Below are 25,760 nucleotides of genomic sequence, written 5' to 3'. Positions count from 1 at the left end.
GCCTGTACGCCATCTACGCAACCTAAGGGCGCGCTTGGATTGGGTGTATTTAAATACACCGGTATTTAATTTACAGGTGTAATTTACCAGGCCAGTAGTGATTTCCGGCCGGAAGCGAAACGACGGATGGAGAGGTGTATTGTTTACAGGTGTATTCCTAAGCAAAACGACATTCCAAGCGCGCCCTAAGAGAACCAACAACCAGAAGTAGCTATTATGACCCATTGACCCCTCGCGGACACAAGCAGGTCCTCATTTGGCCATCTTCACAACGACACTCTTCAAATCTTAATATTCAAATGCATGTAGGACGATCATGCAACGCAAATTCAGCATACATTTCATGATTGTAGCCTGAATGTCCCGAATGAATTCAGTATGACAAAACAAAATTCAATAGTTCATGTATAGATAAGCGATACACGAATGTATGAATGATTTTAGTTGTCACGATCATTGATCCTCTTTTTCATGCGAAGACGCCTCCGCCTCCCTCGCAAGCAGCAACTTCTCTTTCTCGAGCTCAATACCATGCATTGTAACTGCATTCTCAAGCTCTCACTTTGCAACTTTCTCTTGCCTCTGCTTTGTTCTTCTTTAAGACCAACATCTTTCGGTCGAACTCTATCTTCTCTCTTTGCACATAAATGAGCATCTTATACATTTCCTTCTTTTTCACCTCTTTAGCATAAAAAATGCTAGTCCAATTGGCGGACATTTCGCTTTTCGCGCCTTCATGCGCCACCCTCTTCTTCCCCCACTTGTTCCCCATCACTTGCCGTTTTCTTTTTTGGCACTGTTGGTTGTAATTCCGCCGCACCATTTTCTTCTTCTCCTTCCTCATCCAATCCGATTGATTGAACCGAGCTTGGCCCATCATTTTTCTCCATCTTCTTCGTGCCCTTTTCAATCTCTTTGAGGACGATCTGCCACTTGGGTTTCCCGTTCAACTTCAACCAATATTGGGAAAAAGTGAATGCCTTATTCTCTGTTTGTTGGTACAAAGCTGACGTCAAAGTTGCATGGGTTTGAACTCCGATGCCGCTTTGGTTTCGGCCTACGTGTTTGAGATAACCAACAAATTTGCTAACGGCCTCTTGAATGAGTGACCATCTATGTTGAAGAGAGCACATGACAAGGTTGGTGCATATTGGATGTGGCTACACATTGTATTTTTGCTCATGCTAAAGTTTGTGGATTTTTTTCTCAATATTTCTCGTCTTTTTTCTCGGTTCCACAAATCGGATGCATGCTAGTGTTGCACCAACTTTCACACAACAAAACATCTTCAAATTGTGTGAATGCCAGACGTCTACGCTTCACAATTTTCGCAAATTTCTTCTTATTTTTAGTGTTTGACGTTTGCCTAACTTCAAATATCGAGGAATTGGTATCCTACATGGTAAATTGCAAAGACTCTTGACCATTATTTATCATGTCATGAAAATTTGTTCCTACAATAGGCATCACAAATAAACTATCGCCCTACAAATACGATTTGATGATACGTGCGACAAAAGAATCTATGAATGCAATTGGTATCAGGTCTTGGTTGTGCATTCCGTAGAACACTGATACATCTCCGTCGTATCTACTTTTCCTAACGCGTTTCCTCTTGTTTTGGACTCTAATTTGCATGATTTGAATGAAACTAACCCGGACTGACGATGTTTTCAGCAGAACTACCATGGTGTTATTTTTTGTGCAGAAATAGAAGTTCTCAGAATGGAACGAAACTTTGCGAGGATTTTTTATATAATAAAAGAGAATTTCTGGAGCCAAGAACCACCGGAGGGGGGCACCTGGGTGGGCACAACCCACCAGGGCGCACCCCCATCCAGGCGCGCCCAGGTTGGTTGTCCCCACATGATGGGCCCGCAGACCCTGAAACCGACGCAATTGAATCCTGTTTTTCCAGAAAAAAACCAAGAAGAAAGAATTATCGCGTTCCACGAGATGGAGCCGCCACCGTCTCGTTTCTTCATTGGGAGGCCAGATCTGGAGTCCGTTTGGGGCTCCAAAGAGGGGGATCTTCGATCTTCGTCATCATCAACCCTTCTCCATTACCAATTCCATGATGCTTCCCATCGGGAGTGAGTAATTCCTTCGTATGCTCGCTGGTTGGTGAGGAGTTGGATGAGGTTCATCATGTAATCTAGTTAGTTTTGTTAGGGCTTGATCCCTAGTATCCACCATGTTCTGAGATTGATGTTGCTATGACTTTGCCATGCTTAATGCTTGTCACTTTGGGCCCGGGTGCCATGATTTCAGATCTGAACCGTTTATGTTATTACCATTATATCTATGTTCTAGATCCGATCTTGCAAGTTATAGTCACCTACTACGTGTTATCATCCGACAACCCCGGAGTGACAACAGTCGGGACCACTCCCTATTATGACCGTAGTTTGAGGAGTTCATATTTTCACCATATGTATTAATGCTTTATTCCGGTTCTTTATTCAAAGGAGACCTAATATCCCTTAGTTTCCAATAGGACCCCGCTGCCACGGGAAGGTAGGAAAAAAGATGTCATGCAAGTTCTTTCCATAAGCACGTATGACTATTTACGGAATACATGCCTACATTATATTTATGAACTGGAGCTAGTGCCGTATCGCCCTAGGTTATAACTGTCGCATGATGAATATCATCCAACAAATCATCGATCCAATGCCTACGATTTTCCTACATATTTTTCTTGCTAAGTTACTACTGCTATCGTTACTGTTGCACTTGCTACAAAATCATTGCTATCATTGTTATCATTACTATTGCTGCTGCTACTATTATCAAAACTATCATACTACTTTGCTACTGATCACTTTGCTGCAGATAATTAATCTCTAGGTGTGGTTGAATTAACAACTCAGCTGTTAATACTTACAAATATTCTTTGGCTCCCCTTGTGTCGAATCTATAAATTTTGGTTGAATACTCTATCCTTAAAAACGGTTACGATCCCCTATACTTGTGGGTTATCAAGACATTTTTCTTGCGCCGTTGCTGGGGAGCATAGCTATATTGTTGGGTCACTTGGGATTATTATCAATTTATCACTATGAAGAATCTGAAGGATGCTAAGACTAAGATTTTTCCCTCTAAGATGAGAGAAGGTAAGGAACTATCATCTAGCTCTGTTTTAGATTCACCTTTTGTTATAAGTAAACTTGCAATACCACCACATGCTATTAATCTTGATATGTCGTGATGTCTACTACGCAACCTTCTTCTTGTATACGTTGTTGGGCCTCCAAGTACAGAGGTTTGTAGGACAGTAGCAAGTTTCCCTCAAGTGGATGACTCACTAGTGCAGAACCGGGCTATAGCCCCGGTTCGTAAGGGGCTTTAGTGCCGGTTCTGCATCCGGCACTAAAGGGTGGGGACTAAAGGTCCCCCCCTTTAGTACCGGTTCGGGTCGAACCGCCACTAAAGTGCCACCACGTGGCACGAGGCAGGATCGGGTGCGAGGAGACCTATAGTACCGGTTGGTAACACCAACCGGTACTAAATGTTCGGGTGGTTTTGTTTTTTTCCTTTAGTTTTGTGTTTTCAATTTAATTTAGAGATTGTTTTTACATTATAATGAGTTGTTAAATCATTAGGTGAAAGTACCCGCATTTTCAACTGGATGCATATATGCATGGATCCTAGCTAAGTGATCAAAGTATATATGCCATATCCATATATATTACTTGATCACTTATATTAGGTGAGCAAGTAATTAATATGGATATGGCATATATATACTTGATCACTTAGCTAGCTAGGATCCATCCAGTTGAAAACTAATATGCGGTTTTTCATAAATGATATAATAACTCATCATCATCATATTAATATAAAAACGATTGCATCATATTATATCATCACCAACAAGTTAACGGTATACTAGCTAGCTAAAAATCATTATAGTCGTCATTACCACTATTTAATCATCATAGTCATTACCGCTATCTAATCATCACCAATACCAGCTTAAGAAGAAACATTCACTTTGTACCAGAAGGAAAGATATCATCGAGTTCAACATGATCACTCTTTGAGATTAAGTTCAGGACGAAGAACACGGACATGAGAGGACAAGTACTAAGAGCATGCTAATCACTCCTGCTGCTCTCTCTTAGGTAAAATGGCATAGAATATGTGTACCCGCATTAGAGGCGAAGCCTGTGTTCGACTCTATCGCCGATGAGTGTGCAGCCTCCGTGGCGGGGTCTATCCACCTGCCCTCGGAGGGAACGATCTGCTCTAGATCTAAGGTCGGGGCAGCTGCGGGCGTGACCTCCCGAACACCGTCCGATAGCAGATCTAAGCCGTGCTCATCGTGACTGTTCGGCACACCTGTCATGGGCTCGAATCCGTCGAAGATCAAGTCTCCGCGGATGTCGGCGGTGTAGTTCAGGCCTCCAAACCTGACCTGATGACCAGGGGCGTAGCTATCGATCTGCTCCAGATGGCCAAGCGAGTTGGCCCGCAGTGCGAAGCCGCCGAATACGAAAATCTGTCCAGGGAGGAAAACCTCGCCCTGGATCGCGTCGTTGTGGATGATGGAAGGAGCCATCAAGCCTTATGGTGACGACACAGTGGAACTCTCAATGAAAGCAGCAATGTCAGTGTCAAAACCGGCGGATCTCGGGTAGGGGGTCCCAAACTATGCATCTAAGGCTAATGGTAATAGGAGGCGGGGGACACAATGTTTACCCAGGTTCGGGCCCTCTCTATGGAGGTAATACCCTACTTCCTGCTTGATTGATCTTGATGATATGAGTATTACAAGAGTTGATCTACCACGAGATCGTAGAGGCTAAACCCTAGAAGCTAGCCTATGATTATGATTGTTGTTGTCCTATGGACTAAGCCCTCCGGTTTATATAGAGGGGGCTAGGGTTACACAGAGTCAGTTACAAAGAAGGAAATCTACATACCCGAATTGCCAAGCCTGCCTTCCACGCAAAGGAGAGTCCCACCCGGACACGGGACGAAGTCTTCAATCTTGTATCTTCATAGTCCAACAGTCCGACACAAGTACATAGTCCGGCTGTCCGAGGACCCCCTAATCCAGGACTCCCTCAACCACCGGAGAAGTAATGGGCCTTATTGGGCCTAGGGGGAGAGAGAGAGAGGGGCTGCCAAGGGCTGGCCGCGCCCCCTCCCATGGGCCTAGTCCGAATTGGACTAGGGGGAGGGGCGGCACCCCCTCCTTCCTTCTCTTTCCCCTCTCCTTCCTTCTTTTCCTAGTAGGACTAGGAAAGGGGGGGGTCCAACTCCTACTTGTAGTAGGATTTCCCCCCTTGGGCGCGCCCTATGAGGGTCGGCCGGCCTCCTCCTTTCTCCTCTATATACGGGGGAGGGGGGCACCCTATAGACACACAAGTTATTGTTCTAGCCGTGTGCGGTGCCCCCATCCACATATTTCCACCTCGGTCATATCGTTGTAGTGCTTAGGCGAAGCCCTGCGTCGGTAACTTCATCAACACCATCACCACGCTGTCGTGCTGACGGAACTCTTCCTCGGCCTCTGCTAGATCAAGAGTACGAGGGACGTCACCGAGCTGAACGTGTGCAGATCACGGAGGTGATGTGCGTTCGGTATTTGATCGGTTGGATCGCGAAGATGTTCGACTACATCAACCGCCTTACTTAGCGCTTCCGCTTTCGGTCTACGAGGGTACGTGGACACACTCTCCCGCTCGTTGCTATGCATCACATAGATAGATCTTGCGTGATTGTAGGTAAATTTTTTGAAATACTGTGTTCCCCAACAGTGTGATCCATGCATCACCACCTCTCCTTCCTTCTCTTTTATTTCTTTTTGCAAGTGCCAACTTGCCCTCCTCCATTAATGTTCATCTGCCAAATTTCAGCTCATTTAAAGTTGTTTTGGTCAGGTTCAAAAATGTCTCAAGTTTGAATCTAATTCAAATTTGGAATATTTATCTTCCTTTAAAAATGTCCAAACTATTTTTACAATTATGCGCATAAATCTAGGGTCATGGGGATATTTTCATAGTGTCTGTTTAGGACACATCTAAGCTAATGTCCACTCTATTTGTGGGTTTTTTTTAGTTTTTTTTGTTTCTTGTTGCTGCATTATATTTGTGGGAGCTTAGATGTGCCATCCTCAAAAAAACATCTAGATGTGAATTAGACAAACTGATTTTCATATCTCTCACACCCATGTCCAATCCCCCTGTGCTTTTTGCTCCTTATTTCTGTTTGAGGGAAAAGGAAAAGCAGCAGCAGCAGACCGGCCCAGCGCAGCATGGCAGCCCAGCCATCTGCCGCGGCCCAGCAGCAGCGGCGGCAGCCCACTTCCTACCTAGGCACCGCAGCCGCAGCAGCCCACCAGCGCAGCCCCTCGCTCTCTCCCGTGGTAAAACCACGTGGATGCCCATGCGGGACCCGCTTGCCAGCGACTTCCCCTCCTCTTCTTCGTCCTCCTCGGTCCCCCTCTCGCTCTCACGGTAAAAAGTTCAGGGGCACGAGCACATGGCCACGGTGGCGAGCCAGCCGCGCCCGCGCCCCCTATAAAGCCACCCCGCGGCTCCCTAGGGTTTCTCCCTCTCCTCCTCACCTCCCTCCGCGCCGCCGCCTCTCCACAGATCCCCCTCTCGCGCCTGTTCGCTGCTCCCAGGAGCCATGGCTGCCCCGAGCAGGAGCTCGCCGCCGGTTTAGCAGCGCTCCGGCCTCCTCCACGTCGCCCACAAGAACCCCCGCGCCATCCCGGTTCCATTCAGACGCCAGGGCGCACTCAAGGACTCCATCCACAACGTCCACTTCTTCCTCTCGGACAGTAGATCGCGCCAAGTTCGTCGACCTGCTGCCGACGCCTCCCCTCCGTTCCCGGCCACGTATTCTTGTCCTAGGGTAAGGAGGTATACCTGGATTCCTCCCCCCTTCTTCTCGACGCTGGATGATCCCCGTAGGAGATGCTAGGGTCGCGCCTTTGCCATGATCTCGATGCTCTGGCGATCTTTGAATTTTGTGTGCAGTTGCAGTAGACGCCGTGGTTGCTCGCGCTTCGCCCCCCGCTCTCGTTCACCTCTCTGCACCACTTCTGTCCGCACCACACCACCCCTCGCATCACCCACGCCAGCGCAGCCCCGCTTGCCCCGCGCTGTCCTGCTTCCTCTGCTTGCACGCGCACGAGCTCTGCACCCCTTCATGTCGCCGCTGCATGAGCTCGTGCTCGAGAGTTTGCAAGCGCGCCACTGCACCCGCACTCCCTTGCCATTCCCGCACGCCCGCCGCCGCCTACGGAGCCCCCTCGTGCCGCCGTTGATCGCTGGCGACGACGCCGTCTCCTACTCCGTAGAATAAAACCAAGCCAGGGTCTTGGACGGTATAAAGAAGGTCAGACCCCTACCTTAGCACAGTCACACGGCCAGCAACCAGGGCGTTCTGGGTTCGATTCCCAGGTGCGCGCCCTTTTCCTTTTATATGTTTCGTGAATGCTGACAGGTAGACCCCACCTGTCATGCACACACACTCCCAGGCTCAGCAGTACGGAAGACAGGGAGCATATGGCCTGTGGATGCAAACGCTGGAAGGCGGTAGCACGAAATACGTACATGCAATTAGAACGGGTTTAAATAATAGGATAGGTGCTAAGTCATCTAGTCGTATTTTCACCGGTTGTGGCATTTTAGTTTGCTTGCAAACTTGTATTAACTATGTGTTTTGATGCTATTTTGTTTAATAAAATGGTTGTGTGCATCATTTGATGGTTGATGCATAGGTCTGAAAGATTTTTTTTTATGAAGTCCGTTTTGTTGATCCGCGTTGGATTTGTACACTGCCCGCGTTGGAGTTGTACACTGCTTTTGCATAGTCGTGCCAACTTCGTGGCCAGCCAAGCAGAAGAAAGCAACATGAATTGAATGGTGTGTACCCACCTACGGATGCATTGATATCTACAGCATTCAATTCCACACTTAACCCTCACGATGCGGCCTCTCCCCCTCTTCACCCAACTTCTTCTTTCTTGTTATAAGAAGGAGAAGGATGAGCCAGTAAGAGGGAGAAGTGCATGGATGATCCCGCGTACATATGAACACACTCCCAGGCTCAGCAGTACGGAAGACAGGGAGCATATGGCATGTGGATGCAAACGCTGGAAGGCGGTAGCACGAAATACGTACATGCGATTTGGACGGGGTCAAATAATAGGATAGCTGCTAAGTCATCTAGTCCTATTTTCACCGGTTGTGGCCTTTTAGTTTGCTTGCGAACCGGTATTAACTATGTGTTTTGATGCTATTTTGTTTGATAAAATGGTTGTGTGCATCATTTGATGGTTGATGCATAGGCCTGAAAGATTTTTTTTTATGAAGTCTGTTTTGTTTATCCGCGTTGGAGTTGTACACTACCCGCGTTGGAGTTGTACACTGCTTTTGCATAGTCGTGCCAATTTCACGGCCGGCCAAGCAGAAGAAAGCAACATGAATTGAATGGTGCGTACCAACCTACCGATGCATTGATATCTACAGCATTCAATTCCACACTTAATCCTCACGACGCGGCCTCTCCCCCTCTTCACCCAACTTCTCCTTTCTTGTTATAAGAAGGAGAAGGATGAGCCAGTAAGAGGGAGAAGTGCATGGATGAATCTGCGTACATATGAACTCATTTTGGAAAGCACAATTTGAAATTCTAAAAAAATCTGAGAAAAATTGCACGGGTACGTCTTCATGTTCTATGTGCGTGCATAAAGTTTCACGAAAAAATAACTTTTTTTGTGGCCTGTGCAAAAAAGAAAAAAAAATTAGGTCGTGGAACACTATTTAGAAGCACTAAAACTTGTCTTTTTTGCGGAGGGAAAACAAAAAGACATTTTTCCATAAAACTTTGTGCCACGTACACACATTTGCAAACATGTATGCGTGATATTTTCTTTTGAATTTTTTAACATTCTAAAACATGCTTAAAATGCATTTTTTTGAAAAGTGGGTGCATATGCCCATGGGTTCAAATGGTGCCCTCTCTCCAGTAAGAGGTGTTCCCGAGGGAGGGTAAAAGCAACAGCACATCCAGCCCATCAGAGGAGAAAAGGGAGAAAGTAAGTGTGTAGAGATCGAGAGAGTAGCTATTTTCTTCAGCCAAAGGTACCTGGAGCACTGCATGTGCATATGGTAGCTAGGGCAAGATATCATGTTAAGCCACAAGCTAGCAGCTAACAATGTATCTGTTTTGCTCTCCAGTGTTTGTTTAACTCAACTTTTCTCTTCCGTTATTACAGACAAATTGAAGAGGAGAAGGAGCGGGGCAGCAAGCAGCTAGGTAAGGTGTACAACTTGAACTAGTAGCTATTGGGAATCCACCTTGTGCATTCTTGTAGTTTTCCTTAGCCTCCTTGTTTTTCTTCAAGAAACTCGCTGTAGCTGACTATTCTATAAGAAGCGAGGGTTTTCCTTTCTATATCTGTCACTGTTTTCGTATTAAAATGATTGAACTTTATAGTTTTATTTACAAATTGCACTTTTTTGGTCGCAGCATTTGTTTTTCAGCTCTGAGCTGCAGGCATACATACTCTCTCCTCTTGCTCTAGAATCTCTCACCTCCCTGGACTTTTGGAAAGCAAGTCCTGTAATCATCATTTTTTTTAAACCGTCCTCTAAAATCAATCAGTTTCACCAAGCATGACGCGACAGTTAATGTCGCATGCTGAGAAGTTGGTGGCGTTTTGCTTGGGCTTACGTACATTTGCAACTAGCCCTGTAACCAGGCCAGTTTTCCAGATGACATTCATCGTTAGAATTTTGATTTACAGGTTAACTTTTACCCAGCGTTGAAGATGAACGCTCGTCAGGTCTTGACTCGAACCACACTTAAGAATCACAGAAAGGGTGTTCTATGCATAGTGATACATAAGAAGGATGATTCCCGCAAAAAGAAGAAGAAGGAGGAGGAGACATTAGCCGCCAGCGGTTTCATCGTTAGGGCTGCTCGAGGGAACAGAAGAGCTCTTGTGATGACATGTAATCATGTCGCTGCATATTTTGTCCCTCCTGGGGACAAGCTAGGCATTAGAGCACCTGGGTTAGACCAGGAGCTCGAGTGTGAAATACTCTACCAGGATACCAACAAAGACCTAGCGATTATCGCTGTGTTTGGAATGCCTGAGAATTATCCGGCTTTGATATTTTCCAGTGAGACAACTTTAACGATTGGAACAGATGCCGTGTTAGTGGCATACTACACTCCCGATAAGTTGGAGGAGACTAACAATCCTATTCCCATTGAACCCGGAGCATGTCCTGGAAGCATTGTGTAGGCCTCTCTCCCTATATCTAGCTTATTTTATTGCATATTCGCAGTCGCAGTACACTATTAATTTATAGTACTAATATGCTAACTTTTATTTGTTTCACGAAGTGGACCAAAAATCAGGGAAACAAAAGAAATGGACTGGAAGGAAAGGATGAGGCATGATTGCAAATCAATGAGTGGATGCTCAGGAGGACCAGTTATTGCAAATGGTCGTGTCGTGGGAGTGCAACAAGATGGTGACGTGCAGCAGGGGTACGCAGCTAATTTTGTAACAGTGGAGGCTGTTGTGAGAGAATGGGCTGGCTTGGAAGATGGACAGGCTGCTGTAAGTTGTGACCCATATGGTTTTATCCAATTGATGCATACTGTTTCCTTTTGCTCACTACTAATTTCGGTTGGATACACTACAATTTTCAGGATAGTACCCTAGAGGACCTGTTCGAGTTGCTGCGCGACTGAACCCGGCCTACACGTACTTCAACAAGTGATGCTAGCAGATGGTGCTTGACGTGCACTCGTTGTACTGTTCCATGATTAGTAATGCTAGAAAAATGCACGGAAAATAAAGAATGTATAAAGGAAACGGAAGACTCGTGTTATGATGTACTAGCACTAATTAGTTTCTTCTAACTAGTATGCAGTTGAGCATGAATGTAAGAATCTCTCTCAAAGACTTCAAGAGCACGAACTGTGTGCTCTGATGCTTAAAATTAACCTTTTTTATGGTATCTTAAAATTAACCTTGTGTAGTGAACTGCACCCTCTCTGTAGCAATTATAGAAATGAGATTGGGAGATCTAGCTTTGCTCTTTTTTATCGGTGTAGCACCCGAAACAACAGTGATTGTAGTAATACTTAAAAAATCTTATTTATGAAACTGCGGCATGGGCTAGCTATATTTGCTATCTGACTACCTCACTGCCCCACACTTAATTACAATACTTGTTTCACAATATAGAAATTTTCAACTCAACAAGATTTATATGCTACTAGAATATGAGATTTTGCCCAGTTCTAAATGTTTGCCGAGTTCTTTTTATCTTGGAACTAGGCAAATAAATCTTTGTCGAGTTCTTTTTTCTTTTTGCATTGGGCAAAGAAATCTTTGCCGAGTTGTTTTTCTTTTGCACTAGGCAAAAAATCTTTGTTGAGTTCTTTTTCTTTTGCACTAGGCAAAAATATCTTTGCGAGTTCTTTTTTTGCACTCATTTTTTTCTTTTTAAATATTTTTCTCATTTCTTGTGTGTCTTTTCTTTTTTCATGTTTCTTTTCTTTTGTACAATTTTTTTTCATTTTCTTTTCTTTTGTACATTATTTGTTTCCTCTTTTACTTTTATGCTCATTTATTTTCTATTATATTGTTCTTTCTCCCTATCTATTTTCTTTTATAGGAAGTAAGTGAATGCGATTGATGCTTCATCCGTTGGCAATGCAATTTTTTCCACATTGTTACATGATCCATGTTGAAATCTGGCATCTTTCCATGTTCATTTACTATATTTAAGCCGAAAGTGACTTTTTTGCTTTTAATTCTGAAAAATGCAAGCAAACTCTGAAAAGCATGAAAGTATGCATGGTGTCATCGTATCAACCCTGTAGTACATGGTAAAAAATTGAGAAGATTTCACAAAAAAAATATGGTGTACGTTGCATAGAAATCGAACCATCTCCGAAGAAGAAAATATCTTCCAAAGAGAACGAGTATTGTTCGAAGGCGACACAACCGATGCTTTATCCATTGGCATTGAATTTTTTTTCTACACTCAAGATACGCCATTACATGATCCATGTCAAAATTTGGCATCTTTCAGAGTCTGTTTGCTATATTTAAGTCATTATGTGCATTTATAGACATTAACGAATATTATTCAAATTTGAACTCCAAATGGCTGAAACGGTTGGCACAACTGGGCTGAAAAATTATATTTGTGTTCCTGAGTCTATATTTAGGCCTTATATAAGAAAATGAAATGAATTCCTAACATGAGCGGCCCAAGACTCGACCCGGACTGTGAGTTTTTAAATTCAATAAAATGTAAATGGACTCCGAAAAGCATGAAATTTGGCATCGTGTCATCATATGATTCCTGTAGTGTGTGGTAAAATTTTGAAAAAGTTTCACAAAATTTATGACGTGCACCCTTTGGAAACTAGACCATCTACAAGGGGGATATATGGCTTCGAGAGGAAACGGGTCTGTTTTGAAGGTGATGCGACCGATTCTTCATCAGTTGGTATTAATTATTTTTCTACACTCGAGGTAGACCATTATAGGATTCATTTGAATTTTTGGCACTTTTTGGAGTTTGTTTTCTATATTTTCACCATTAAATGCATTTCTAGACATTTGAAGAATATAATTCAAATTTGAACTACAAATGCTTGAAAAGGTTGAAAAAATTGAATTGAAAAATCATATTTGTATTCTTGAGTCTACATTTAAGCCTTATACAATAAAAACAAAGCAATACCAAACATGTGGGTGCCAAGACTCGACGCCGAACAAAGAATTTTTCATTGTTTTAATTCCAAGAAATTCATGCAAACTCAGAAAAATCTGAAACATGGCAAGTAGGAAGTAAACTAACCAATGTTTGTTGAAAAATAAAGAAATATATTTCTAACGACTTCTTTTCTGTTTTTCGCTATGTTTTAAACAGCAAAGAAAGCACACGTTTTTCTTGATGCATACTTTCTTCCTATTGGTCAAGTCCTTGTCCACAGGATCCATGACGTGGCAGATGCAGCACCATGCAGCACTCCTCAATCCAGAATCAACGAATACGCTGGTGTCATCCGCGTCGTCGCGGGTGCATGCGATGATGATGTTTCCGAGCTCGAGCTTGCAGCTTGTCGATGGCTCGATCTCACGCCTGCCTAGGCCATCGTCTGCGGCACCCCGTCATCCTACGCCGCACAGGCATACCTCGTGCTCGACCTGCCAGGCTGCCAGTCGCTCCGTGTTGCCTGCACTTCGACCCACGACCACCCGGACCGCCAGCGCCCCGTCGGCCCGTGCTATCGAAGCCGTCGGCTCCGCATCATGATTCATGAGGAGATGCTGCCTCGGCTAGGCTACTGTCGAAGCGGACATGATATGGTGCCCCCAGCTTCCCGTGTGCGCACCTCCGCGCAGCTGCAAGAAACTGAGCATACGACGATTGTCCGGCTCGCTCTTGGCCATGCACCCTGGTGCGGCACCCCGTGCGCTGCCTCACACTCGCGGATTGCATGTTGTAGACGCAAAGGGCCTCAGGGGACGACGAGACTGTAGCATGGATCACTTCGCTTACACGAAGCATCACGAGTGTGTCGTGGCGCCTCGCGAGGTCGCCCAGAGCGTGGTGCAGCAGCGTGCTTACGAGGTCGCTACCTGGGAGGCTGGGACGCCTACACGTCCGGCGGCTACCCCAGTCATCGTCGTGCTCTAGCGCCAGGTCCGCCATGAGCACGGCATCATCCGTTGTCTCCTCTCAGGAATTTGACCATCTCTTTTTCGATCTTATTTCGCTTCAAAAGATGGACCTTGAAGGCTTCTGAAGTGAGTTGTTCCGTTTCTCCCATAGTTGCCAGAAATCCGGGTCGTTCGGGTCAAGGAACGGGGTCGCGGGTCGTGGGTCGCCACCCCGTCGGAACGGATCCGGCTTGCCTGCTCCCTTTCCGTGCTCCTATCCGTGCTCCCACCTCATTCAACGGCTGTCTTTTTTTCTTTTTTTTTCTAATCTAATCATCCCCTGATTTTAAGAGGTGGGGTCGAGCCTTATTTTATTCCAATCAAATCAATCCACGTATGCGGGAGCACGGATGGGCACACGGGAGGGGAGCAGGCAAGTCTCGTCCCGTCGAAACGAGGTACGACGAGTAGTATATATCTTCGGGACGTCGATTTGGAACGTGGATCGCGATCCAAACAGTTGCGGGTCGAAGACCCCGGGTCGTGGTGTTTTTGCATGGAAGGGAAAGAAAGATCCCGCCATTCCCGCGGAAAAGATTATGACATGGGCGCGGTGATTTATTTCCTTCTTTGTAAGAATGAATGGGGTCACAAGTCAGTCGTCTTCTATGGCGTGATTTTCTCTCATCTACCATTCTCTTTCACAGCAAGCATATGCGCACCTGTGTCAAAGAAACAAACGTTGTTCGCATGAATTGTCCCCAAATCTCTGCATCAGTTCATTTGCAAAACGCTCTAGTCCCCGATCCAGTTCTAAAGCCTCGAGCCATCGAGCACTCTCCTGCGCTCCTCTCTGTTCCTTGTACAGTCTTCAATCCCTAGTTAGTACTATCGGATTCTCAAGCAGCAGAGGCGAGCAGGGTGAGTATCCTTCAATGGTGGGACTGCTGGAGCGAGACGGGAGAAGGCGCGTCGACCGGCGGATCGCGGACACCCGCAGTGTGACGGAGTCCATAACTTTGGAGCGTGATTGCCAGGTAACCCTTGAATCACCATAAACTCCCGATCCCCCATAGATGTTCTTGGCTAGCTTCCATACCGATCTGGGGTCATGGAGCGATCAGGGTCGCGACCCACCCAACGACCCACCTCGACCCTGTTGGCACAGTCCCAACCTTGACGACGCAACCGTCGAGTACTTTCCGACGACGTGCGCGTACAAGCTACCGCGGTCGATTACTTTCCGGCCGGTTGAGCGGAGACTCGCCGTACGTAGACGCAAACAGCAAGAGGTACACGTACCAAACGAAGCAGCCTAGCTAGCTGCTGGATGGATTTGGCAGAGCCTAGCTAGCTAGCTTAACAGACGGGATTAGCACAACTCGGCAAAACTACACGCACGCGAAAACACTTGGACGCTGATGGATTGCAACAACAGGAGCGTGTCGCTCCTGGGAATTTTATTGCTTTGATCTGAGTTCAAAATCTTACAGGGGTACAAGTATATATATAGGAACTAGGCTAGCCTAACCTAATCATACACCTATACGGCTTGGTGATTGCACCTGTCCGAGCTGGACAAGGCCACCGATCGTGGTTAATTCCAACAATCACCCCCCTAAACACGATGTCCTCACTTCACAGCTTGAACACCGATCCTTCGCCGCATCTTCACGAACTTCTGCCGTCCCAAAGATCTGGTTAGGATATCTGCAAGCTGGTCGTCGGTGCAAACGTGGTTGATGTCCATCTTGCTTTCTTCCACACACTCCCTTAGGTATCGATACCTCGTATCGATGTGCTTGCATCTACCATGATGCATTTGATTCTTCCATAGAGAGATTGCAGACTCGTCATCAATATTGAGCACCACTCGTTCCTTACCTGTGAGGTCACCGAGTAGTCTTCCTAGGCAAACGCCTTGACACACCGCGGTTGCAGCTGCGATATACTCCGCTTCACGAGATGATAATGCGACCACCTTCTGCTTCTGTGATAGCCAACTCACTATGCTTCCTCCCAAGAAATATGCTATGCCCGAGGTACTTTTACGGTCGTCCACATCTCCTGCCATGTCGCTATCACTGTAGCCAAGTAGCTCCACCATCTCCTTCTTCTTCTTTCTCAAATAGACACAACCGAAATTTGTTGTCCCTTTGATGTACCTGAGTATATTTTCCACAGCTGACCAATGCTCCATCGTGGGTGCTTCCATGAAGCGACTCACCATGCCAACGGAATAGGTCAAGTCCGGTCTTGTATTCGTGAGATACCTCAGCTTTCGGACCACACTTCTATACTCCGTTGCATCAACCGTAGGTGCTTCACTTTTCTTGCTTAGCATAAGACGAGGCTTCATCGGAACATGACTTGGATTGCAATCTTTCATGCCACAGCTTTCAAGTACCTTCTTTGCATATGCCTCCTGGCATATTGTGATCGCCTCCGGCTTTTGTTGTACCTCAATCCCAAGGTAGTAACTCAAGAGCCCTAGATCAGTCATCTTGAATAGCTCCTCCATTTGTAGCTTGAAGTTTGCAATCACCTCTTCGTCTGCTCCAGTTATCAATAGATCGTCCACATCGATGCCCACTAAGAGACGATCCTTGCCTTCACCTCGCTTGTACATAGCATGCTCTAGTGGGGCTTTCTCAAATCCAAGAGAAATCAATGTACGGTCAAGCTCAATATTCCATGCCCGAGGAGCTTGTCGTAGCCCGTACAACGCCTTCTGTAGCTTCAATACCTTGTGTTCCTCTCCTTCTTTGATGTACCCCGGTGGTTGTTGCACGTATACTTCTTCCAACTCCCCAGTCAAAAACCCGAAGTTCACATCCATGTGATGTAGCCTCCAAGATTCTTGAGCCGCGAAAGCTATAAGTAGCCTCACCGAGTCCATCTTTGCAACTGGAGCGAACACTTCTTCGAAGTCCACATCTTGCTCTTGCACGTTAGGTTTAGCCACGAGCCTTGCTTTATGCTTCACCAAGTTCCCTTTGGCATCCTTCTTGACTTTGTACACCCACCTGAGCTCCATGGCATTATGTCCGTTGGGAAGATCAGCAAGCTCCCATATATCGTTGTCTCGGATCGATCCCAACTCTTCATCCATAGCACGACGCCAACACTCTTCCATATTTGCATCTTCAAAATTTTCCGGTTCCTCGATGTGCAAACATCGTTGCCCTTTACTCTTCATCTTCACCGAATTTATTCGAAACGCTTCCTCTGAAGAGATGTCCAACACGCGTCGTTCGTGTGCTATTGGAGATGACACATTTGCTTTGAAACTTGCCAAAGTTTCTTTTTCTGGCAATTCTGGACCTAGTGGTCTGCTTCCTAGGCGTTTCGGCCTGTTCAAACTGCTTACTGGAGATACCGGGTTGCATCCCCGTAGAATGTTCCGTGGAGAATCTGCAGCCCGAGGCACTCTAGCTCCAGTACTATTGCTTCTAGCTGGGCTGCTATCTCCTTTTTCTGGACGTTGTCCACCTTCTTCTGTCACATCCACAAGACTTTTACGTGGAAGTGAGCTTTTCTCAAGCGAGTTAGCTGCTGCATGCAGATTATCCTGATCATCAGCATCGTCCTCGTTCACCGTTGCATCTCCGCTCGCATGCAACCCAACAGCTACTAGTGACGCATCCTGCCTCGAACCGTGTTCTTCTGGCGACACGTATTCGCCATCTTCCTGCGCAACCACCCTGTCACGCCCTGCAACGTGTTCTTCTGGCGACACATCTTCACCATCTTCTAGCACGACCACACCATCACGCATTGTGTCGTGGACTTCTAGCGCCACTTCTTCGCCTGCTTCTAGCATGACCATACCGTCACGCCTTGTGTCATAGATTTCTGGCCTCATGACTCCGCCTGGTTTTACTGGCATGACCACACCATCACGCCTTATGTCATGGTCTTCTGGCGCCACAACATCGCCTGGGTTTAATGGCGCAGATGCACTGACCGGACCCATGTCCAGCTGACCAAGATCATCTGGATTCTCCCCGTCCACTAGCTCGCACATTAGCATCATATCCCCATCGTCTCCTTCCTCGGCCATGAGTGCCCGTTGCTTCGGTGCTTACTCACAGTTAGCCTTGAAGTGACCGAGGAGGCCACACTTATGACACCTCACTTTTCTGATGTCAAACTTCCTCCTCGGTGGTGCAGGCGCATCCTCGTCGTCCGAGTCGGCGAAGTTCTTTCTCGCCGAGCGCTGCTTCCCTTTCCCCTTCTTCTTGCCACCGCTCGTGGATCCGCCTTGCTTTTCTTTCGACAGCTTTTGTCAGCATCAGGCGATCCATTGCACCTTTGTCAGCATCAGGTGCTCACTCGCCTCCGCATCGCCGAAGCTGAGACGAATTCTCTCGTCGTGGGCCTTGAACCTTCCGATGAGATCCTCGACCGTGAGAGTTTTCAGGTCGAGACATTGTTCGATCGACGTGACGATCTGAATGTAGCGTGCCGGCGCGGCGCGCAAAAATCGTCGGACGATCGCAACTTCTTCTAGGGTTGAACCATAGCTGCGTATGCCGTTGACGAGGGTCTTGAGACGGGCGGCAAACTGATCAACCGTCTCACTTTCATCCATCTTCAGGCACTCGTAGCTTCTCATCAGGGACTGAAGGTGTGCTTCCTTGACACGGTCATGACCCTGGTGCAGGATCTTGATGGTCTCCCATGCCTCCTTTGCCGAGTTCTTTCCGACGAGGTGTTGCAGCACATCCTTCGGCATGGCAGAGTAGATCGCTGTTAACGCCTGACGATCCTTCCGGTACTTCGCCGCGCCCTTTGCGTACTCGGCGCCGCCGGGGTCGACGGCTTCCCAGAACTCCGCTCCCTCCATCGCGACCTCCATGTTCATCGCCCATAGTGCGTAGTCCTCTCGATCCAGGCGGGGGAATTGCGACACCCCCACCATCGGCATTGGCACTCCCGCTGCTGCCGTCACGATCTCCTTGCCTGTGTTCGACATGATCCTTCGACTGCTTTCCGAGAATCACGTCAATACACCAAAGCTCTAGATACCAATTGTTGGTACCGACCCAGATTGAAAGCAATAATATACATACATAGGTGCGACACGCACCTATTAGCCATCAAATCTCTTGTGTTTCGCCGAGTTGTGCTAGTCTAGATCGATTAAGTATTCAGTCGTTGCTACGTACTAAGCTAGCTAGCTTCAACATCCATCAGCTAGTTTTGTACGTGCACGTTGCCTCAGGAAGAATCGTTCAAGCGTGGTTTCGTACGTACGTGTTCGGTCGACGGAAAGTACTCGTCAAAGAGCCGACGTGCAACGTTTGATCGGGCCTGTGCCAACAGACCCCACGTCGTCCCCGACCCTCGATTGGGGTCGATCGACCCCGGGTCACGGGACGCACCATCGACCCGCGAACCAGGCTACTATGGTTTCTCCTTTTCTTTTTTTTGATGTAATATTCATTCATGGTGAATTGGTCAGTGTATATTATCTTCTTTTAAATTTTGACAACAACTTAGCGCACCACTTACAAAAATTATATGTCAAGGCTATTGACGGCAGGCATACAAAAAAAACCGAGGAAAAATCAGCTACATTAAACTCCCCAAAAAAAAACTCTTGAAATTTTTGTCTAGAACATGTTAGGTATTGACAAAATGGCCACCTAATACTGATGAACCTAACATGCAAGCAGAAAAAAAATGGCTAGACCAAACAGTAAGAGAACAAAATGGCCACCAATTCCTATGCAACTATACACATGTTCTACTACTCCCAAGCATGTGGTCACATCAAGCCTAAAACCCTTGCACGTGGTCACATCAACCCTAAAATTCATCCAGTGCATGCAGCAAGTAATCCCATATGGTCAGAAAGAGAGATAGAGATAGAGATACGAATCGCTAGGTGCATGCAACAACTGTACCACACAGCATCCCTAAGATTACAGATGATGGCTCTACAATTTTCTCAAAAAAAAAAAAAAACTAGACCACACAAGACAAAAGAAAACGTAAGACGAAGAGTATTACTAGCATGAAGCATCTTTTTTAATGCTAGCTGCTTACATTTTCAGCAAGACAAATCTAACCCCTTAAAAAGCAAGATAAATTTTATTGAGGCTCTTTGTAGTTACATTATTTATTGTGTGTTGTACTTGGTCTATTCAAAAATATTTTGTAGACCCATCGTACTGTTAGAGCCTGGTTGGAGGAAGATATGGACCGGAATATATTTCTGTATATGGAAAATATATTCAGAGTGAGAGGCTTTTGAATCTTTATTTGAGTAGCTCATGCATTTTGGTGGCTAGAATAATACCTGTATTAGTGTTTTATAATGGCTAAAACAATATGAGAAATTTTCAACTCTGTTTTTTGTCTCACGTGATCGGATGACAAGCTACATCGCACATCTTCAAATGATGGCAATTGTGTGAGTGCTTCAATAAATAACTTCATTGACTTATACTCTCCCCGTCCCATAATATAAGAGCGTTTCTAACACTACATGAGTACATAGCAATCAATGCAGTCTTTCACTAGATATAATACACAGATGGTTCTTTGCACAGTTCATGCATTTCTTCGTTCCCTGCTCTTGAGTTCTTGGTTGCTTAATCATACTTATCCTGTTCACATCAATGTTAACGTATGGGGTGTTTTGGTCTCTAAGATCATCAGAGATAAGAAAAGTCACACGACTATGTGACATGCCTGAATAAATACTGGACCAACAGATCTAGCTCATGTTGCAAAAAGCCTCTTTATTATAATTGGGATTTGAGAGCAGCGTACACATTCATCTCTATGCAAGAAGTTAATTTCTTTCAACTTAAACTGTTCATAAATTATAAGTTTATAATTACAGTAACCAATTGGAGAAGGCAGAATTGCATGTTGTATTGATATAAATAAAATTTTCCGAGGAAAACTTGTTTCATAAATCATTGATAAGTAATATTTATGCATTATATTTGGGTGATTCAATATGTGAACAGTTAACCACTAAAAAATCAATCAAAAGGATGAGAACAAGCAAAGCTGTCTATCAAATGTTGGAAAAAGAGAATAAAAACTTTATATTTTCATTGTAGGCACTTTTAATGAGTAGCATAAAATATGGTCATGGCATTATCCGGCGATTATCTTTGGTTGGTATTCTTTGAGTATTTGGATGCAACTAAGAGTGTAACCTTTTGCAGCACCTAAGCTTTCACATGTTTATGTTAATTTCAATTTCAGCGACATTTAGGGCATGTTTATTTTCATACAAAAACTAGCACATAATTGGTTCATGATCATGGAGGAAATGTACAGTGGAAAAACCTCTCCAAGAATGAAGATCAGAAACATGTTGATGTGGGTAAAGAAAAAAATTCTTGTGCTATGATGATGTTTCCGCCTCCTCTCATAATCATGTGAAATATAACATGCATTTGGTCGACTAACCATCTCTCTCACCACAACCAGTTACTTCGGGATCCAGCACAAACACTCTCATGGTACAAATGAAACATCGACTACTATATATTTCTTCCGAAAGACAGATATAAGCTATAAATGTTTGTAACATGTCCGATCTATAGCATGGTGGTTCTTAGTATGAGAATAGCAGCATATACTTCCTACTTGGTAGAATACATCGATTTATGTGATGAATAAATCTATGTTTTCCAATTCGGTTCTGTGTTGCTTGCCAGATTATAACCCCCAACGTTGCACACATACAACCTTCGTCTTAAATCCAAATTAGTAAAAAAAAATCCAGTTATTATCATGCAGCACATTTTCGTCATGATGGATCAATGGGGCACGGCATGCCGCCGCGCGGGCATGGCTAGTATTATCTTATCACAAACCAAACCAGACGCAAATCCTCCATCTGCGAGGAAACAAGCCCGTGACACGGCGCCGGAGTGGACACCGGCGACAAGCATCGACCTCGCGCAGGCGCTGATGGAGTCGCGCGCCTCGCCACTGAGGCCTTCGCGGCGTGGTCGAGCCGCACCTCTCCGCCACTGGCGCCGACGGGCGGTTCGCCTGCGCCACCTGTGGCGCGACTGCCCCCACCAACAAGCATCAGCGTTTGTCAGATAAGAACATATGCGAGGAGACGGTGCGGCACCACACGTCGCGGACGCCCAGAGCAACAGCACGCTCCCGGCCTCCAGCTCAGGCGGTTTCCTCTGCGTGCTCCAAGACATGGACGCCCTGGCCGCCTGGCGTACATGCTGGGCTCCTCGGCCACGACCACCTCGCCGGGATGAAGCGCTTGAGCCGAGGCGCCGCTGTTGTTTATTTATATTTATTTATATATTTCTACTAAAAACGTTCGCCGTGTTCCTAAATTTCGTACTCGGCAACAGCTTTTCTGTTACTGTCCCGTTTTCCGTCCTATGTGAACCAATTAGTTTGCCGAGTTCCTTAAATTTTGCACTCGGCAAAGATTTTCAATGCATTCGCTGAAATGGGCGAACTCCGCCATTCCATTAGTGACATGTGTGTCGGCTGCGCACTCAGGATTTTGGACCTACGCCTGTACGCCATCTACGCAACCTAAGGGCGCGCTTGGATTGGGTGTATTTAAATACACCGGTATTTAATTTACAGGTGTAATTTACCAGGCCAGTAGTGATTTCCGGCCGGAAGCGAAACGACGGATGGAGAGGTGTATTGTTTACAGGTGTATTCCTAAGCAAAACGACATTCCAAGCGCGCCCTAAGAGAACCAACAACCAGAAGTAGCTATTATGACCCATTGACCCCTCGCGGACACAAGCAGGTCCTCATTTGGCCATCTTCACAACGACACTCTTCAAATCTTAATATTCAAATGCATGTAGGACGATCATGCAACGCAAATTCAGCATACATTTCATGATTGTAGCCTGAATGTCCCGAATGAATTCAGTATGACAAAACAAAATTCAATAGTTCATGTATAGATAAGCGATACACGAATGTATGAATGATTTTAGTTGTCACGATCATTGATCCTCTTTTTCATGCGAAGACGCCTCCGCCTCCCTCGCAAGCAGCAACTTCTCTTTCTCGAGCTCAATACCATGCATTGTAACTGCATTCTCAAGCTCTCACTTTGCAACTTTCTCTTGCCTCTGCTTTGTTCTTCTTTAAGACCAACATCTTTCGGTCGAACTCTATCTTCTCTCTTTGCACATAAATGAGCATCTTATACATTTCCTTCTTTTTCACCTCTTTAGCATAAAAAATGCTAGTCCAATTGGCGGACATTTCGCTTTTCGCGCCTTCATGCGCCACCCTCTTCTTCCCCCACTTGTTCCCCATCACTTGCCGTTTTCTTTTTTGGCACTGTTGGTTGTAATTCCGCCGCACCATTTTCTTCTTCTCCTTCCTCATCCAATCCGATTGATTGAACCGAGCTTGGCCCATCATTTTTCTCCATCTTCTTCGTGCCCTTTTCAATCTCTTTGAGGACGATCTGCCACTTGGGTTTCCCGTTCAACTTCAACCAATATTGGGAAAAAGTGAATGCCTTATTCTCTGTTTGTTGGTACAAAGCTGACGTCAAAGTTGCATGGGTTTGAACTCCGATGCCGCTTTGGTTTCGGCCTACGTGTTTGAGATAACCAACAAATTTGCTAACGGCCTCTTGAATGAGTGACCATCTATGTTGAAGAGAGCACATGACAAGGTTGGTGCATATTGGATGTGGCTACACATTGTATTTTTGCTCATGCTAAAGTTTGTGGATTTTTTTCTCAATATTTCTCGTCTTTTTTCTCGGTTCCACAAATCGGATGCATGCTAGTGTTGCACCAACTTTCACACAACAAAACATCTTCAAATTGTGTGAATGCCAGACGTCTACGCTTCACAATTTTCGCAAATTTCTTCTTATTTTTAGTGTTTGACGTTTGCCTAACTTCAAATATCGAGGAATTGGTATCCTACATGGTAAATTGCAAAGACTCTTGACCATTATTTATCATGTCATGAAAATTTGTTCCTACAATAGGCATCACAAATAAACTATCGCCCTACAAATACGATTTGATGATACGTGCGACAAAAGAATCTATGAATGCAATTGGTATCAGGTCTTGGTTGTGCATTCCGTAGAACACTGATACATCTCCGTCGTATCTACTTTTCCTAACGCGTTTCCTCTTGTTTTGGACTCTAATTTGCATGATTTGAATGAAACTAACCCGGACTGACGATGTTTTCAGCAGAACTACCATGGTGTTATTTTTTGTGCAGAAATAGAAGTTCTCAGAATGGAACGAAACTTTGCGAGGATTTTTTTATATAATAAAAGAGAATTTCTGGAGCCAAGAACCACCGGAGGGGGGCACCTGGGTGGGCACAACCCACCAGGGCGCACCCCCATCCAGGCGCGCCCAGGTTGGTTGTCCCCACATGATGGGCCCGCAGACCCTGAAACCGACGCAATTGAATCCTGTTTTTCCAGAAAAAAACCAAGAAGAAAGAATTATCGCGTTCCACGAGATGGAGCCGCCACCGTCTCGTTTCTTCATTGGGAGGCCAGATCTGGAGTCCGTTTGGGGCTCCAAAGAGGGGGATCTTCGATCTTCGTCATCATCAACCCTTCTCCATTACCAATTCCATGATGCTTCCCATCGGGAGTGAGTAATTCCTTCGTATGCTCGCTGGTTGGTGAGGAGTTGGATGAGGTTCATCATGTAATCTAGTTAGTTTTGTTAGGGCTTGATCCCTAGTATCCACCATGTTCTGAGATTGATGTTGCTATGACTTTGCCATGCTTAATGCTTGTCACTTTGGGCCCGGGTGCCATGATTTCAGATCTGAACCGTTTATGTTATTACCATTATATCTATGTTCTAGATCCGATCTTGCAAGTTATAGTCACCTACTACGTGTTATCATCCGACAACCCCGGAGTGACAACAGTCGGGACCACTCCCTATTATGACCGTAGTTTGAGGAGTTCATATTTTCACCATATGTATTAATGCTTTATTCCGGTTCTTTATTCAAAGGAGACCTAATATCCCTTAGTTTCCAATAGGACCCCGCTGCCACGGGAAGGTAGGAAAAAAGATGTCATGCAAGTTCTTTCCATAAGCACGTATGACTATTTACGGAATACATGCCTACATTATATTTATGAACTGGAGCTAGTGCCGTATCGCCCTAGGTTATAACTGTCGCATGATGAATATCATCCAACAAATCATCGATCCAATGCCTACGATTTTCCTACATATTTTTCTTGCTAAGTTACTACTGCTATCGTTACTGTTGCACTTGCTACAAAATCATTGCTATCATTGTTATCATTACTATTGCTGCTGCTACTATTATCAAAACTATCATACTACTTTGCTACTGATCACTTTGCTGCAGATAATTAATCTCTAGGTGTGGTTGAATTAACAACTCAGCTGTTAATACTTACAAATATTCTTTGGCTCCCCTTGTGTCGAATCTATAAATTTTGGTTGAATACTCTATCCTTAAAAACGGTTACGATCCCCTATACTTGTGGGTTATCAAGACATTTTTCTTGCGCCGTTGCTGGGGAGCATAGCTATATTGTTGGGTCACTTGGGATTATTATCAATTTATCACTATGAAGAATCTGAAGGATGCTAAGACTAAGATTTTTCCCTCTAAGATGAGAGAAGGTAAGGAACTATCATCTAGCTCTGTTTTAGATTCACCTTTTGTTATAAGTAAACTTGCAATACCACCACATGCTATTAATCTTGATATGTCGTGATGTCTACTACGCAACCTTCTTCTTGTATACGTTGTTGGGCCTCCAAGTACAGAGGTTTGTAGGACAGTAGCAAGTTTCCCTCAAGTGGATGACTCACTAGTGCAGAACCGGGCTATAGCCCCGGTTCGTAAGGGGCTTTAGTGCCGGTTCTGCATCCGGCACTAAAGGGTGGGGACTAAAGGTCCCCCCCTTTAGTACCGGTTCGGGTCGAACCGCCACTAAAGTGCCACCACGTGGCACGAGGCAGGATCGGGTGCGAGGAGACCTATAGTACCGGTTGGTAACACCAACCGGTACTAAATGTTCGGGTGGTTTTGTTTTTTTCCTTTAGTTTTGTGTTTTCAATTTAATTTAGAGATT

General features: G+C 45.4%; 1 protein-coding gene across 6 annotated transcripts; it reads left to right on the top strand.

Annotated features, from left to right (window-relative positions):
- Positions 1-6,559: 6,559 nt before the first annotated feature.
- On the top strand, positions 6,560-11,026 carry LOC123112605 (uncharacterized). 6 transcript variants are annotated; one of them, XM_044533635.1, is made up of 6 exons: positions 6,560-6,870; positions 8,950-9,061; positions 9,242-9,282; positions 9,773-10,272; positions 10,378-10,597; positions 10,690-11,026. In XM_044533635.1, exons 4-6 carry the CDS (start codon positions 9,797-9,799, stop codon positions 10,729-10,731), a joined length of 738 nt encoding a protein of 245 aa, XP_044389570.1. In that variant the 5' UTR covers positions 6,560-6,870; positions 8,950-9,061; positions 9,242-9,282; positions 9,773-9,796; the 3' UTR covers positions 10,732-11,026. The 6 variants fall into 6 exon arrangements, with proteins under 6 accessions (XP_044389570.1, XP_044389566.1, XP_044389569.1 ...); XM_044533631.1 differs by lacking the exon at positions 8,950-9,061; XM_044533634.1 differs by having other exon boundaries at positions 8,950-9,282.
- Positions 11,027-25,760: the final 14,734 nt, after the last annotated feature.

The sequence above is a fragment of the Triticum aestivum genome, chromosome 5B (assembly GCF_018294505.1).
Source record: "Triticum aestivum cultivar Chinese Spring chromosome 5B, IWGSC CS RefSeq v2.1, whole genome shotgun sequence".
In the NCBI taxonomy this organism is placed as follows: Eukaryota; Viridiplantae; Streptophyta; class Magnoliopsida; order Poales; family Poaceae; genus Triticum; species Triticum aestivum.
The sequence above is the reverse complement of the archived record's forward strand: the minus strand, read 5'-3'. Positions and strand labels throughout refer to the sequence as shown.

Excerpts from the sequence above, each read along its gene's own strand:
- LOC123112605 (XM_044533631.1), top strand. The coding sequence starts at position 9,797 with ATGAACGCTCGTCAGGTCTTGACTCGAACCACACTTAAGAATCACAGA. Across the intron at positions 10,273-10,377 it reads GCATGTCCTGGAAGCATTGT|TGGACCAAAAATCAGGGAAA; the intron begins GTAGGCCTCTCT and ends TGTTTCACGAAG. Across the intron at positions 10,598-10,689 it reads TGGAAGATGGACAGGCTGCT|GATAGTACCCTAGAGGACCT; the intron begins GTAAGTTGTGAC and ends TACAATTTTCAG.